Consider the following 16,402-nt stretch of genomic DNA (forward strand, 5'->3'; position numbering starts at 1 on the left):
CGTGGTCTTCTGTAGTTGAAATGGCTCCTGGCTGGGAACCACTGTGCTCTCTGTTCCTGCCTCACTAACGACATTTATCATATTGTTCCTTCTGTTTCAGTATGTGTGACATGCCTCATATCCTCTCTACTTGTAAAACCATGCTGTCTTTTTGGAATTCTCATAGCCCTTGTATGCAGCAGGAGCAGAATAAAAGCTTAATGAAGGGATAAATGATTGCGGAGCAGAGCACAAGGCTGCTCAAGAGTCATATGGGAGGGAATGGAGCAATCACTACTTAATATTCACAAAGATTTTTCAAAACCCGAAGCCCTTTATCGATGCAGGCCGAAGTATACTTTCTTGTTTTAAAGGTGGAGAGCCTTTTAAACACATTTAAAATGTGTTTCTGATGTCCCGTTTTTAAAAGACCTGATCATGACTCCCTTTCAAGGCTTCTTACAGGAAACAAACACTAGTCTGGGCAGAATCTTTTTCCATCTTATGTGGAATACACTGGAACTACAGAGATTTAAGCAAGAGAAAAAAGAGAGAGTGGTTTAATTCAGGCCATAGGAATGGCCACATACAGCCCAGCGTGGCCCCAGAGAACAGGAATACGGGCATAGGAGTTGGGTGTTGGCACTTATAAGTTGTATAAAGTATTTCTCTAGATCAGTTCTAGGTCAACTCTACAGTCAACTCTAGATTGTTCTGCTACTGGACAAATAAGAGACATGGCTAATAATGAACAGAAAACACTCTGAAGTTAATTTGTACCTGGCTTTGGAAGGCATCGTGTGAACAGACACACAGAGTCAGACACACACCTTCGCTGTAGTTATGCCTCCTCCGATCTCCCGTAATAGGCAGGACCTGTTAGAAGAGCCCTGAAGCAAGCTGGGCTTCAGTATGAACAGGGCCTGAGGCGCAGAGGAGAACCCACCAGCCACACACCCCTATTAGATTCCAAGTCTTCTGAGTACAGGAACTGGTCTTCCTGTTCACTGCTAAAGCTCCATCATCGCCTTGCTCAGAAAGACTTAGTAAATATTTTTGAATGAATGAATGAGTGAATGAATAATCTGAGAACTGACGATATAAGGAGATCGCTGATAAACACAAATAAGGCACCATTCCTCTGAAATGGCACTTAGTGTGAAGTGTCTGTTGAGATGCAGAAATGGGGAACCATAGGATTATATCCTGCAGAGCCCTCAGAGGCTATCTGAGGCCTCTTGTGAGAGATCAGGCAAACTTTTTTTGGTCACGGCCCAGACGGTGACCATCTGGGACTTTAGGGACCATGAGGTCTCAGTTCCAACTACTCAACTCTGCCCACGTAGCATGAAAGCAGCCACAGACAACGCGTGAGTGAACAGGGATGCTGTGTTCCGGTTAAACATCATTTACAAAACTAGGTGGCTGCCCAGATTTGACCCGAGGGCGACCACTGGCTGATCCCATTGTCATGGGTGCCCGTGATTTCAGAGAACACAGGTGCACACGGACATCAAGTGACTTCCCTGAATACACAGGCCTGGCTAATGTTGGAGTTGGGACTAGAATCCAGATTTACCGACTCTAAGCCAAAAACGTTTCTTCTTCTCAAAGGAAAGGTCTTTATTTATCGATTTAAATATTCACCGTGCATCTGCCTATACGAGGTATGGTACCAGGCACTGGGTATACCTGAGTGAACCAGGTCAACATAGCCCTGCTCTTAGAGCCTTACAACGGAGAGGGGAAGGGGCAGAAGCCATGACAATTCAGTGTAAGAAGTGCCCCAACAGGGATTGTGCAGGTGGTATCGGAATACACCACAAGGCAAGAAGCAAAGTGTCCTCCACTTTGTGTCACTGAAGTTTCCCTGGGGAGGTGCAGGCCCTTAACAGTAACTAAACACGGTCCCTATTACAATCATTACCACCTCTTCCCAATCCCCTCAGTTTAATTCTCCTCTACAACCATGAATTTTCACTGTGTAATGGAGCCCTAAATGCACAGCTTATTTCGTTGGCAGGAGCACGGATTATCTCTACCGACCTTTGATCTTTCCAGTTAAAAAGTTCTTTGAGTTCACAATCTGATCCATGTCCGAACGGATGGTTCCTTCCAGGCCTTTCGTCAGAGCTCTGCATTCCTCCTTCAAGGCACTTAATCCTTCTGAAACTTGATGCTGAACCAGGTTGTAAGCCTCCTCGAGGAGCTGCAATAGAGAGCGGCACATAAATCGGGGTTCTGCTGTGGGGGGCTGCCTCACGGAGTCAAGGAGAGGGAGGAGGATGAATCACAGGCCACCGTAACGTCAACAAAACGGCACGTGCGTTCTCATTTTTCTCTCCAAGTCTGAGTCTGTTTGGATTAGTCCTCATGTAAGTGAGATTGAGCAGACTCAAGGTGGGCAGTTCTCCACCTCAGAAAAGAATTATTTCCAAAAAAAAAGAAAAAAAAAAGAAAAAGAAAAAAAACTGCCCTAAAAAGAAAAGGGGAGGGAATGCTTATTTTGAGTAGCACAGTTGCAGAGCCAGATCATTGCTTACACCGAACCAGGCCCTCTTTCGGTCGTTCTTCTTCCCCTTCATTTTAGGGAGAAGGTCTGTCTGAAGGGTTGGCAGGAGCTCCTCCATCACCAGGTTACTCAGGACCTGCCGAGCAGAAGAGAACCCCAGAGTTGGTTAGTTGGTGATGGCCAAACCTGCGCATCAAGCCAACTGAAGATGGCCTGACTGACTGTCCCTATCCTAGCTACATAAGATGGTCCTGGGCTACCTGAAATCTGTTAGGTTAATAGTTTCACTCTGGGGCCAAGGCCTTGGAAATCTCAACTAAGACAATTTAGAGGATCGACGTTCTTCAATATCTGTAAGGAACAATAACGTCGGCTAATGTTTTCCCATCAGAAAAGACAAATTCCTCAAACTTCTCATATTCAAACTAGAGGAAGCGAGTGCCTTCAGGATAAGAGGGAAACTTTAATGATGGATAAGGGCATTCTTAGCAAAATTGTGAGGGGGTCAGACTTGGTTGTGGTGGCTTGACACCTTGTTTGAATCCCCTGGGACAATCATTCTCCTCAAACTCCCTTGGGACCTAAATGTCTTTGTCTTTACTGTCCCCTGAACCCCACCTCCATCCTCTTTAAAGTTTAGAAAAAGAAGAGAGTAATAAATACTTTGGAACAACTAGACATTTGTGGGATGAGCAGGCTATACGGAGGGGAGGTCTAAAGTTTTCAGGGTGCTTTTGTTTTTTTCAATTGTTCCCAAATCTCTCCTAAAATTTTGCTCCAGTCAATGAAAATGTTTCTTCTGAATCTGAGCAGAGTTCTTCACATCCCCACATAATATTCCATGTAACACTAGCCTCTCCTTCTTTACACCCCACGCCCCCTACCCCCTGCCTATTGGAGAAGCTTTCTTGTTCAGCTTTACTTTCACTATGAGTCTTTTGGGGCTCAGAGCTCAGTTTTCAATATAAGGCTGCAGACCAGGATTTACAAAAGAACAAGACACATTTTGGGAATGGAGGAAGGCATGAAAATAAAGAATCATGTGACATCTGCTCTACGAATTTAAAATAGCATTTGTCCAAAATAATTGAAACTCAAATTAAGCTTTGGGAATTAAGAAAGATTTTTCTCTGAGTTCATCAGTTAGCCTCATGCTAGTGGCAATACTCATGAATTTTCTTTTATCTTTTTTTAAATTTATTTTTTAAATTTATTGGGGTGACAATTGTTAGTAAAATTACATAGATTTCAGGTGTACAATTCTGTATTACATCATCTATAAATCCCATTGTGTGTTCACCACCCAGAGTCAGTTCTCCTTCCATCACCATATATTTGATCCCCCTTACCCTCATCTCCCACCCCCCACCCCCCATGAATTTTCACAAGGGCTCTATTTCAGCAGGGTGTAACTCTTTAACGGAACTAAACAGGAACACTCCCAGCGTGGAGGTGAGTAAGCCATCCAGTGCCCCCGTGCCTGTGGATTCCTGGGAGAGAAGGCTGGCCATCATCTGCGATCTGGAACTTCGTGGTGTGACAAAGATTATAATGGGGATAGGATTTCCACTAGTCCTGGTAATTCATTGGTGGGGATGTTTTCATGTTTTTTTTAACCATTTTCTTGGGGCAGTCAAGAGGCGAACCAGCATCTTTGAGAACTTAAGAACCTGACATGCACAAACTCCATGGAAATCAGAAAGTCCAACCATGAGTTTCAAGTGGGTCATTAATAATCCATGGACTCCCATCCTGCTCAGCGGAGGAAGTTCTTGTTTGGAACACATCTGCCCACATGAGAACACATGAGTAAGGAAAGTGTGGCATTGGCAGAGTGAGCTAAGAGCATAAGGAGACTGAAGCCAGAACCTAAAATCAATGGGAAATGTTATCTCAGCTGAAATGTGTTAAATTCAAAGTAATTACCTTAATAATAACAATTGCTCTAATTCATCCCTCTGCAGAGATTGGTTTGAATCTGAGCATAAGCATGAAAAAGGTTTGAAAAGATGAAAATATTACCAAGGCCAAAGAACTGGAATGCTCCAAATAGGTGGGCTTATAGTTTTCTTTTAGTCTTTCCCATATCACATTCCAAGAAATTTGGTTCTATTTTATACCTTAGGGAATTGAAAAGGAAATATATCTGGGGGGGAGGGGAGGGAGGCAGGGAATGGGGTGGGCTGCAAGGGCAGGAGGCTTAGGGAGCAGCCACAGGGCAGGCAGGGCCTCTGGGTGCTGAAGCCCATCTGTGTCTCATCCCGACACTGTCACCCTCTTCCTCTAACTCCGAAACATGTGGACAAGGCCTAAAATTGTGGGTAGTTTTCTTGTCTTGAAGCTACCATGTTTCCCCGAAAATAAGACCGGGTCTTATATTAAGTTTTGCTCCAAAAGATGCATTAGGGCTTATGTTCAGGGGATGTCCTCCTGAAAAATCATGCTAGGGCTTATGTTCCGGTTAGGTCTCATTTTTGGGAAAACACGATACTCTGTTCTGAGGGAATGTGGCTTTCTCGGCTCATCTGGTTAATTTAAAGGCAAGTAATACAAATTCCAATAACTATAAATACTTTACAGTTTGCAAAGTGGTTTCCCACATTTGGTACATTTATATTGACAAGTAGAACATATATTTACTGGTATACAAACACAATCATCCTCCCTTATCTGCGGGGGACACATTCCAAGACTCCCAGTGGATTCCTGAAATCACAGGTAGTACCAAACCCTATATATATTAAGTTTTTCCCAATACATATATCCCTATGATAGAGTCTAATTTATAAATTAGACACAGTAAAAGAGTAACAACAATAATTTAAAAACATAACAATTATAATAATAAAAGTTATGTGAATATGGTCTCTCGCTTTCCCTGATAACCGATCTGATAATTGAGATGGTACTAAGTGATTGACAGGTGGGTAGACATACAGTGTGGATACTTGTATGTTGGACAAAGGGATGAGTCCTGTCCCTGGGTAGGATGGAGCGGGACTGGGAGAGATTTCATCACATAACTCAGAATGGCACACAATTTAAAACTTATTCATTGTTTATTTCTGGAAATTTCCATTTAAGATTTTCAGACTGTGGTTGACCAAGGGTAACCGAAACTGGAAAATCAAACAGCAGATAAGCGGGGACAACCGTATTTTTGTCTGTATTAATACTGTATTAATTGTCTGTCAGGTGAGTTAGTCTAAGATATTTGCTTTGCCTGGACACTTGCCTAAAATAACCAACTATTGCCACGAGGGCCTGCCATACTTGCCGTGTGAGTCATGACTACGGAGGTAATAATGTAACAATGATGAAAATCTGAATACAAGCTCCTAGGGTTGTGGGGGTTAGAACAATGTTATGATTAAGTTCTTAGCAGACATGAAGAAACAACGCAAATAAACCCAATGCTTTAAACAAAAGATGTCATATTCTCAAACTCAGTAATGCCACGCCATTTTCTTTAACTACATGGTAGCTCCTTTGGGCTCTGACTTCTTTTTTCTGTGAGCCTTAGGACAGATGCTGCTTCAGCTCGGGTTTATAAGAGGTTACAGTGAAGTTTACCCTGATGGCTCAAAATAACATTTCTGTCACAGACTGGCTTTGCGACTTTAGCCAACTCCTCTGAATGTTTTGTCACCGGAGGGTGCTGGTCAAATGATTCTGACATCCCCTTCCAGCAGTCACATTTTATGAGTCTGTGATTTCACCAAAAATACTCAGGTTCCTGAAGGAGCAAAACTTCCTTTGGGGTCACTTGCTAACTCCAGCTTTTACTGATCTCTTTTCTGGTTTGTGTTTTGTTTTGTCTTCCCATTATGGTGTTTTTATACTGCCATGTTACCACCTTTCTGTGACTGCTTCGTGCTAACGCTATATGATATCCATATATGTAGAGACCCACACAGGTACCCACACACACTTCGAATGCTGCCTTGTTCTCTGGAGGTTTCTAGGTAGGTCTTGCCTCACTGAGATGGCAGAGGATGAGTCATTTCGTTTTCTTGCACCTTAGAGCACTTCGCACATGTCAGTGCAAAGCAAAAAGCAGAAAACCAACAAAAGCAAACACAACAAACTCAATACTCAACCCCCAGAAAGGATTTCTTAAGTACCTGCTTTCAATGCCATTGTGAAGGAATGTGAGAGGACGTGAGAGTTCAAAACAAAGACAAAAATTAAGCAGGTGGCAAAGCTAAATTCAAGGAGCTAAATAGTTGTGTCACTCAGTCTCTTCCATGGCTGGTGTTGATCTTTCACTGGACTGGGAGTCATAAGCTATTGCTTCCCTTGCCATTTTCCACTTAGCATGTGACCTTGAAACAGGGCAGGGACAGGAGTTCTTCCTTGCCAATCTCTGATGACTATCACCCAGCATAGTGTCTGGCATTTATCTGGGTGACTCAATACATAGCTGTTGAATGAATAAAACTGGGCAAGTCACTTAACTGTTATTTGCCTCCCTCAGTTTTCTCATTTACAAAATGGAAGTTGTAATAACGGCTCTACCCACCTCATTAGATTGGTAAGATGAACAGATAGGATTCAAACATTAAAATGTATCACACAGAGGCATGCTAATACTGGTTTATGTATTAAATAGGTTTGTTTACGTGACAGGCCTACCAGGGTCAAACACTTCAGCCTTCCCTTATGCTTTTGCTTTTCTTCTTTTTGGCACAAGTATGGTTAGTACTTAATCAGCTCAGAGTTACAAATGGATGTACTTCCCCGAAATATCAGAAACCAAGAATTGGTTAAACTTCTTGTGTAAGTCTCAGGATGGGAAATAAATGAGTTTAGAATCCACCAAAAAATAATAGTAAGATTCTGAGTCACATGGTACAACGATCAAGAATGGCCCCATCATCGTGTGAAAACGTTTTCAGTTTTGGATGGTTAATGGCCATACAAAGGCAAGGCACCATCTGATATCTTCCAAATATTGTTCCCTAATAACAAATTTCATTGGCTCCCTAAAGAGGCACTCTGGGAGGTGAGGGGAAATTAAAGAATACCATTCTTGGACCATGTGTGCCGCTAATTAAATAATGCCCCTGCCCAGCCTTCTCTTTCTGGCTAAATCAACTGTATGATTGGTGTCCTCATGGAGGATGCGCTCCTCTCATGAAACACAATTTCCTTGGAGATTTGTAACAATGTCCCTGGGACCAAAGCCACCGAGGTGCTTAGCCCATGACTAGCATTTAATTAAGGTCATTGGAAATTATACTGGACCACAGAGGACAGAAAGCTAGTAAAGGTGAATGAAATGTATAGAAAACTGTCTAATGCTTTTACAATGTGTCTCCTTTAAGTCCATCATTTATAAATCAGTCAATAGATAAAGACAACTGTATGCCAAATACTTTTCCAACTTCTCACTGAATTCTCACAAAGCTGCAAGGCAAACATCATTCCTATTTCTTTAAGAGGAGTAACCTGAGTCTAAAAGAGGTTAAATAGCTTGGCAACATTTAATCCAAGTCTGCTGACCGAAAGCCCCACCACACACTTAGCACCAAACCACACTGTTCACATTTGCTTCTGCTCTGAAAGCATGAGGTCATCTGAAAAAATGAATAAAACTTTTTTTCTATAGAAATAAGCAGAAGTAGCTCCTCCCATTGCACTTGCAGTATTTGGGCTGCCCTATTTGGTGCCTGGTCTGGTGGGCTTTGGAGTGGGTGCCCAATAGTGAGCTTGCTGACCAAATGCTTTTAGACAATGAGAGAAACAGTCTCTGGAACCGCATCTTCCAGCCTTGCCACTTTTTTGTTTGTTTGATTGTTTATTATGCCCCTGACCTCCTATCACCCAGACAGAGAAGAGGATCCAGAATACTGAGCCCCGTGTTACCTGGATTTCATCCCCAGTGATCATTTCCCATGAGCCATAGTGACCTTTTTCCTGTCGGAAGAATTGCACAGCTTCGAAAAAGGCTTGGGCTTCAAATGTTGTCTGCTTCATGTAATCTAAAAGAAAGAAGCAAGGGCATTGAGCAAAGCAAAATACTTTAGATTACATTTGTTCATGGTTCTTCACGTGCAATGGTTCAGACACCCAGCATTATCTGAATATTGTAAGGAACAGAATTATGAAACAAACACAGAAAAGTGAAGTAAGCTCATTTGCAGGTGTTCATTTGCAAACCATACCAGCTGATTAATTCTATCAGTTACTGGGCATACTGGTCAGGACTACAAATAGATCCATCCTCTATCTCTCTTGTTTCCCTCTTTCAGGTACCCAGGTACTGGTGGTCTATACTACCAACTATAACGCCTCACACTAAAGCAGACCATTCCTTAATGGTGCCTCATGTATCCATGGTATCCATCCCTTCCCAATTTCCTGAACGAAACTCCAATTTCTTTGTGACCTGATACCAACTTTCTGTCAAAAGGACATCACTATCATATGCTGATTTATGCAAATGAAGGGTGATAATTGCTAACATCTATATAGTAGGATATTGTCCTAAGCTCGTTACATATTTCATTGAAACCTTACGGAAATCTCTGAGATGAATATTATTATCATCACTGTTTTACAGATGAGGAGACTGAAACCACAGAAAAATGAATTGATTGCCTAAGATCAAACAGGTAGTGAGGATATCAACTCAGGCAGTCTGACTCCAGAGCCCACTTCTAACCACTACACTACACGACCTCACATTCTAGCTTTATGGGTTTGCGCTTCCAAGCACATTGGATTTTAAAAGGTGTCCTATCTGAAAGGTAATATCTTGCCACAAAGAAATGAATATGTGACGGTAGGATATTCATTTCTTAAGTGTGGCTGAGGAAATGGGCTGAATGGCCTTCTCAGAAGCCCACAGATCACACCACATATGCAAATATCTTCATTTCTGTTATGGAGTGTTTGTGTCCCCCAAAACTCATATGTGGAAACCTTAATCCTCAATGTGATCCTATTTGGAGATGGGGCCTTTGGGAGGTAATTAGGTCATGAAGGTAGAGCCCTCAAGATGGGATTAGTGGCTTTCTAAGGAAAAACATGAGTGGCATGGCAGAGGCTGGAAGGGAAGCCCAGCTGACCCTCACAGCTACCTGTGCCCCTCTCACCCAGTTTCTACCCTCCTGGTGCTGGTCTTTACTAGGACTGTTGGGTCCACGTTTTCTTCCTGTATTTTCACTTCTATTCTCCTTTTTTTTGGGAACTGTCCTCAGAAAATAAAGATGGATTTTTCCAGGACTACTTTCCCCCACCCCCAAAAAAGAAGACACATGAACATTCCCTGTCTTTCTCTTGCTCTCTCTCTCTCCCCCCCGCCCCCCCCATGGCCCCCCATCCCCACCCCTCCCAAACAATAGATCTGCTAGTGCTTTGATCTCAGACTTCCAAGACTAAGGCATTTTTGTTACAACAGCCCAGACTGACCAAGACAATTTTCAACACATAAAAGTAGCTCTTGGAGGATTCAATGATAACAGAGTTATAGATATCTTAGTAGGGAAAGGAATGCTAGAAATACTACCATCTAACAATGAAGAAATCAAATTGCAGAGAGGGGAAATAAAGTGGGCAAAGGGAAGTGATGACTGAAAGAGCCTAGTTGCTTGCCTCCTGCTTCTTCCCTAACAGGACACAAAATTCTCCTGCCAATAGCATGTGAACTGCATTTATAGGGTAATCTTAGATTGGTCAGCTGATTCGTTGGGGGGCCTTCAGAGCTTGAGGCAGTGGGATGGCTCAAGTCAAGGACTGAATGGTTGCTATGGAGGACTGAAAGAGGATCAGTCTGTTCTGAAAGGTGACAATCAATTAATAGGTTGCAAACGACTCTTTTGAGATTAGCTTATTAGGTCATAAGCCTCAGGAACCTGGAAAAGAGAAAATGCAATTCAAGGCCCAGCCTCTATATGGGTTCAAGCAAAATTCTTCACAGTGAAGATACCACGAAGCCCAGAAGACCCATCTTCAAAAACGTGGAACAGTAACTGACATTTCTAGTATCAACCTAGAGATTGGATCAAAATCTAAATCAGAAAAAAAGGGCATGTCCTAAGAATGAAGTTTTTAAATTGAAATATTTTCTTCCTTGTTATTTTTTTCTGGTCTGGCAATTGATTTAGTGTTTAGTCTTAGAGGGTTGGAAAACAAAAATTAAGGTCTGGTATAAAACTGACAACAGGAGGGGCTGTGATATGGGGCTGCCTACAATGGGAGGGGACTGGACCGACTGAGATGGAAACTGTAATTATTACGTTGAGATTCAAGATTGAATCATGTGCTCTTATTTTGAACAGCTGTTTTCATTTCCAATCTAAGGAAACAAAGAGATGGAAGAAAATGTGGTACTTGGATGGAGTGAGTATTGCCAGACCCGCGAGCCTGGGAATGAAGTTTTAAATTCTTCATGTCCTTACACAAAGCACAAAGTTACTTATTTCCTCCCCTCGCTGACCTCAGTAACTGGAGGAATTTGAAAGCCTGTCCATATTTTCTATATCTATATCTATATCAAAGCAAATGATACTCCCACTGATGACTGCATTTTCAAAGATCTTTGGAAAAAAATAACTGAAGAAATGGGTTTTGAGACAATGTTGTGTGAGTCAGAGAGAAGTCAAAGAAGAAACAGAAGAGGTAACATGTTGTAGGGGTGGAGGATGAGGCACCTTAAAATAGGCAGAGAAGAAAATTATTAGTAATCAAATGAACCACAGACAAAATTCTAGTAATTGAACGTCAGCAGTGAAGCTGAAAAGGAGGGCGTGGATCTGAATTCTGGATTCTACCATTAAGACAGACTTTCATGGATTTTAACTACTACTTTTCCATAGGGGACAAAGGATCTAATCAACTGATTCATGCTTCGACTTTTCAGCTTATAAACTGATTAAAGATATATGAACCTTTAAGAACACTATCTGTCACATGGTAAGTTGCTTCGTGGACACTGGTTCTTATGATTATAAACAAAGCTCGGAAGCAACTGCCAGGTCATTAAGGAAATAACAAAGGTTTGCTTTGCAAAAAAATAGAACTATATTGCAATGGTAATATGATCTTCATTGCTTCTAAGTTGTTTGCAGAGGCATTGCTGAACTTAGCCAGAATGTACAGGTGTTTGAGAGGAACCAGATTATCAGTTATCCGATCCACTTCCTGCCACAAATCTCATGGGAACGAACTCTAGGATCACTATCACCCACACTCTGGCCAACAAGCAATTGAGAGCAGATCAATGGTCCCCAGAATCAACAAGGGTTTTCAGACTTTAAAAGCCTCCCTGCAAGCTGACTTGGAAAAATGGCAGATATCAGCCCAAACTTTAATTATCCTACATGCTATAGTTATGAGGCTGCTTAAAGAGACAGATGGGCTGGGGAGAACGCAGACATCATTCCATCCAGCTTCCTCGTTTTATGGATGAGGAAACAGGAAGAAAAAATGGTTCATTTCTTAGCTGAAGGTCACACAGCTGGTCCAAAGCAGAGCCAAGAGTTGAAAACGTGGCTCTGGCATGTCATAAGCGGCCTTGGCATTCATGCTTACTGAAATCACAGACTACAGGAGTTAGAAGTGATCTTAAATTAAAAGTCACCTACCCTAAACTCTTGTTTGATGCTGTGAGCCTTCAGAATCCCAGACAGACACTTACCTGGCCTTCGCTTGAATATTTTCAGTGACAGGAAGCTCACCATTTAATGAAATAGTCCTTTACGTCACTGAACTGCTCTAATTATTTAACAATTTTTCCTTTGATTGAGCCAAAATCTGTTTCCATGAACTAACTCTCTCATTAATCCGGTTTCTGACGTTCAGAGCAAAATAGACAAGTTTATTCCGCTTCCATCTGGTAACTGTAAAAGATAGCTGAATAGCCTTATTCTTCAACCATTCTTTAAAGAATATAGTTTTTTTTGTTTTGTTTTGTTTTTGCCCATCTTTTTCCTTCCTTCCCCTAGTGACCAATTCCAATTTATCAATATTTTTCTTAAATTTGGTCCCTAGACTTGAACACAACACACCAAGCATGGTCTAACTAGTGTGAACTATGTAAGTTAGAAAGATTACTTTCCTTTTCCAGGCCCCTAACCTCTTAATACAACCATGTCACACTGCTGACTCACACCTTTCTGTAGTCAAATGAAATCCCTATACCTTTTTTTTGGATAAAACCCTTGTCAATCTAAGCCTTTCGTAACCTGTACTTTGCTTTTGGTTTTGAAGCCCAGGTTTTAACGTTACCCCTATTAAATTACAATTTACTGTGATAAGCTCAGTGCCTCAGAACCTGCCAAAATTATTTAAAAAACTGTAATTCTGTCCTTCAAACTCCCTTTGACCTTGGTATCATTCGAAAATTTGGTGGGTTTGCCTTCCGTGTTTCTAGCCAACTCACTGATAAAAACATCCATCAGATCAGGGGCAAGGACAGAGCCCTGGGAAACTCCAAACATTTAAGGAGACATGTGGGAGACACATCTTGGCTCTTCATTCAACAATCACATCCTCAGGACCAAGACATGTCAATTCTTTTTAGTGTCTCCCTATTTCTCATCAGTGCAGCTGCATGGAAAACTCATATTCAGGAGACATGATTAAGGATTCTGTGAGGGAAGGAAAGCTGCTCTACGCCCCTTGGGGACAGTTATTCAGGGGACCAGCCAGAGAGAAATTGCTTTTGTTTTTTTCCACTTAAACAGATTTACAGCATGTCTGAGTCCAATGAAATGCCAAAGCTCCAAGGCCTATGTAGTCATTCTGGATTTTGACTCCGGCTGCTGTGTTGGGACTCCCTGACTTGGGCTGGGTTTGGAAGCTGCCTTGTTATTTTATCGGTCAACTGCGCCAAGCTATGTTAGCTGATCTGCCTGGTGACTTGTGAACGTTATGTAACAGTATTACTCACTGCCGTGCTATGGGGCCCATCTCACTAATGTCTACTTCCAAACTGCCTTTAGCGTCAAGTCATATGCCGTTTTTCCTAGGAGAGCTGCAGCAAGGTTGTTTGTCCTAGTTTCCTCACTAGAACAAAGAAGAAGGAGCACAGGGGAAAGAACATTTATTGACCGTTATCGTGGAGTACGAACCATATGAGATGTTTACACACACTGTCTCATATAATCTTTCCAACAGTCCCATTAGGTAGGAATCAGTATTCTCACCGTAAGGCTGAGAAAGACACTGAGTTTCAGAAAGATTAAATAACTTGTTTAAGCTAGTATGTGGTCAAGTAAGGCCTGCTTCCTTCCAAAGTCCTGTTATAACACTCTGTGGTTTAACTTTTTAAAACGTTTTATTTTGAGATTACTGCAGATTTGTACATTTTTGTAAGAAATAATACAGAGATATCCAATATAGCTTTCCCCCAGTTTCCTCTAATGGAAATATCCTGCAAAACTGTAATACAATAGCACAATCAGGAAATTGACATTGTTACAATCTAAACACCCTTATTCAGATTTCATCAGTTTTACATGCATGCACTTGCTCACGTGTGTGCATGTGTGTATGTCTTGTGGTTTAATTTTAAAATTACTTTAAATTTCCTTTCCTTCTCAAAGTTTACAATCACATAATTCTAGAGTCTGAGTATACCATATGGATCACCTAACTTAAACCATTCATTTAATGAGCGAGCAGATTGAAGACCAGACAGAATGTGACGTGATATTATTAAAAACAAAACAAAACAACCTCCCTCCCTTGGAATTAAAAATGAATGGCATCCATTCTAATAAAATGGTAATACAAGTTCTGTTTTTATTAAAAATCTTATTTCTTCGCGACCATCCTAAGCAAATATTTATTGCCATGGCATTTGTAAATGATAACTCTTATGAGAACTAGCCTCAGGATTTCTTAGGAGTCCCTGAATTGCATTTTGTAAACTACTAGACGAAAATATTAACCTACTGACCAAATCATATCTGTGTTAGTGGACACAAACCTACCAGGAAGAGAAAAGAAATAAACCAAGAAAAAAAATATATACATATACTTTATGGAGAGGCAGGGATCCTAGGATGAGTTATAATGTGCTGCTCTAGGTGAAAATACAAAGAAACAAGAACTCATGCAGAGACTGTATAAAAGAATTCTCAAATAAATGGAAGAAGTTTCTAGTGAACATATTGTTTTGATAGAAATTTTTAACCACAGAGAAAAATGTCACATGCCTCATCCAGCTAAGAGCAGTGCATCTCATGAATTCTTGACTTGTCAATAAACATTAAAAGACTATTTGTCAACACAGAAAAGGAAGTGGTGAAGACTAGAGCAACTGAAGACACGGTAACCTCATTTCCGTTAGATAGACAGACCAGATCGGGAGACTAGAAGACTGCTGGAGACATCCTGTATCTAGATATTAGCAAGGCAATTATTAAAGACTTGCATGATTTTGACTGACACACTGAAAAAATTTAGATCAGTTGAAAATGGAAATAAACATAAAATACCTAGAGGGAAGAGATCTTCATCGCTGTAAAGATCTGCAGGGCAAAACTAGGACCAGACATTAAAGTCAGGATTGTATAAAAAAGGGGAAGGGATTAAGAAGTACAAATTGGTAGTAACAAAATAGTCATGGGGATGTAAAGTACAGAATAGGGAATATGGTCAATAATACTGTAATAACTATGTATAATGTCAGGTAGGTACTAGATTGATTGGGGGGGAATCACTTCGTAAGGTATATAAAGGTCTGATCACTGTGGTGTACACCTGAAACTAATTTAATATTGAATGTCAACTGTAATTGCAAGACAAAAAAATTAAATAAAAAAGTAAAGGGGAGAAACAGGAAATAAATAAAATATATGAGGTATCATAAACAATGGTGAAAAGGTAAAAAAAAAAAATGTAGACAGTGGTGGATTTTGACTCAATATGGGGAACAAATCTCTAACATTTAGATTTATCTTAGCGTGAACTAGGCTTCAATAGGATGTCAAAAGTTCCCCTCAAGAGGAAGTGCTTCATCAGGGCCGTGGTGGTTATTGAAAATGCAATTCTTCACCTGGCTCCAGACATTCGATTCAGCCGGTCTGGGATTGGACCCAGGAACCTAATTTAAACAAATTCTTCAGGTGACTCTGTTGCAGGTGATTTACAGACCATGTTTTGAGAAAGAAAAAAACAATTATACATAGAAGAGATACAGAAGAAGACCATGGCTCTTAAATGCTTGGAGCCTGACAACCTCATTCCCTAATGATCAGGTTAAGGACCATCCCCTCTGTCGACTGCTCCCCCATTTAACACAAATAAACCCTGTAATTGCTCAAAGTGGTGTATAAAGACAGTGCAGGGATGAAGCTTTGTCAGAAGGTACGTGGATAAGGAGACAACAGACTTCAGGCAGGCTGCAATGGACATCACCCCAAACAACTAGAACTCTGTCCAGGGGAACCCCCTCCCCAATTCAGAAGCAGTCATCATAGTCTGGACATAAGTCCTGAGACGTAACCCTGTTTGAATCTCATTTTTCCTTTTTTGGTGCTCAGTGGATATGTGGACTGTGTATTTTCTCGGTCGCAGCCCTCTTTTCTCTAGCAGTTTCCTTTACCCAAAGTTTTTTTTCAAAGCCTTAAAAAAATAAAAATGATTTATGTTCCTATCTCTTCCAACAAATAATCATGGTGTTATCAGACTACTGATAAGGAAGGAGAGAACGTTTGCTCCTTCCCCAATACCAGGCAGGTACTCTGTGTCCTGAAGCTGGGTTCATTGAGTCTGCCTTCCATCTATCACCCTATGTACCTTAGGTCCCAGGCAGAGGCAGACCAAGAGAACAAGGACACAATCAATCATTTCCTATCTCTCCAGGACAAATATATATATGGCTTTACATGGGTGAGCTTTGCCTTCTAAGACAGGGAGGGCAGAAAGATCTCCCAATCCCCTAATAACTATTTGTGG

General features: G+C 41.2%; 1 protein-coding gene across 2 annotated transcripts in view; it reads right to left on the reverse strand.

The window, feature by feature from the left end:
- NIBAN1 (niban apoptosis regulator 1) overlaps window positions 1-16,402 on the reverse strand; it is a 169,868-nt gene that overhangs the window by 20,488 nt on the left and 132,978 nt on the right. For both annotated transcript variants that reach the window (XM_019738092.2, XM_019738093.2), the window contains exons 6-8: window positions 8,360-8,475; window positions 2,523-2,627; window positions 2,026-2,188 (exon numbers count right to left, since the gene is read on the reverse strand). In XM_019738092.2, the coding sequence (XP_019593651.2) occupies window positions 2,026-2,188; window positions 2,523-2,627; window positions 8,360-8,475 (384 nt within the window). The remainder of the gene's footprint in view (window positions 1-2,025; window positions 2,189-2,522; window positions 2,628-8,359; window positions 8,476-16,402) is intronic.

This window comes from Rhinolophus sinicus, linkage group LG17 (assembly GCF_036562045.2).
Source record: "Rhinolophus sinicus isolate RSC01 linkage group LG17, ASM3656204v1, whole genome shotgun sequence".
Classification (NCBI taxonomy): Eukaryota; Metazoa; Chordata; class Mammalia; order Chiroptera; family Rhinolophidae; genus Rhinolophus; species Rhinolophus sinicus.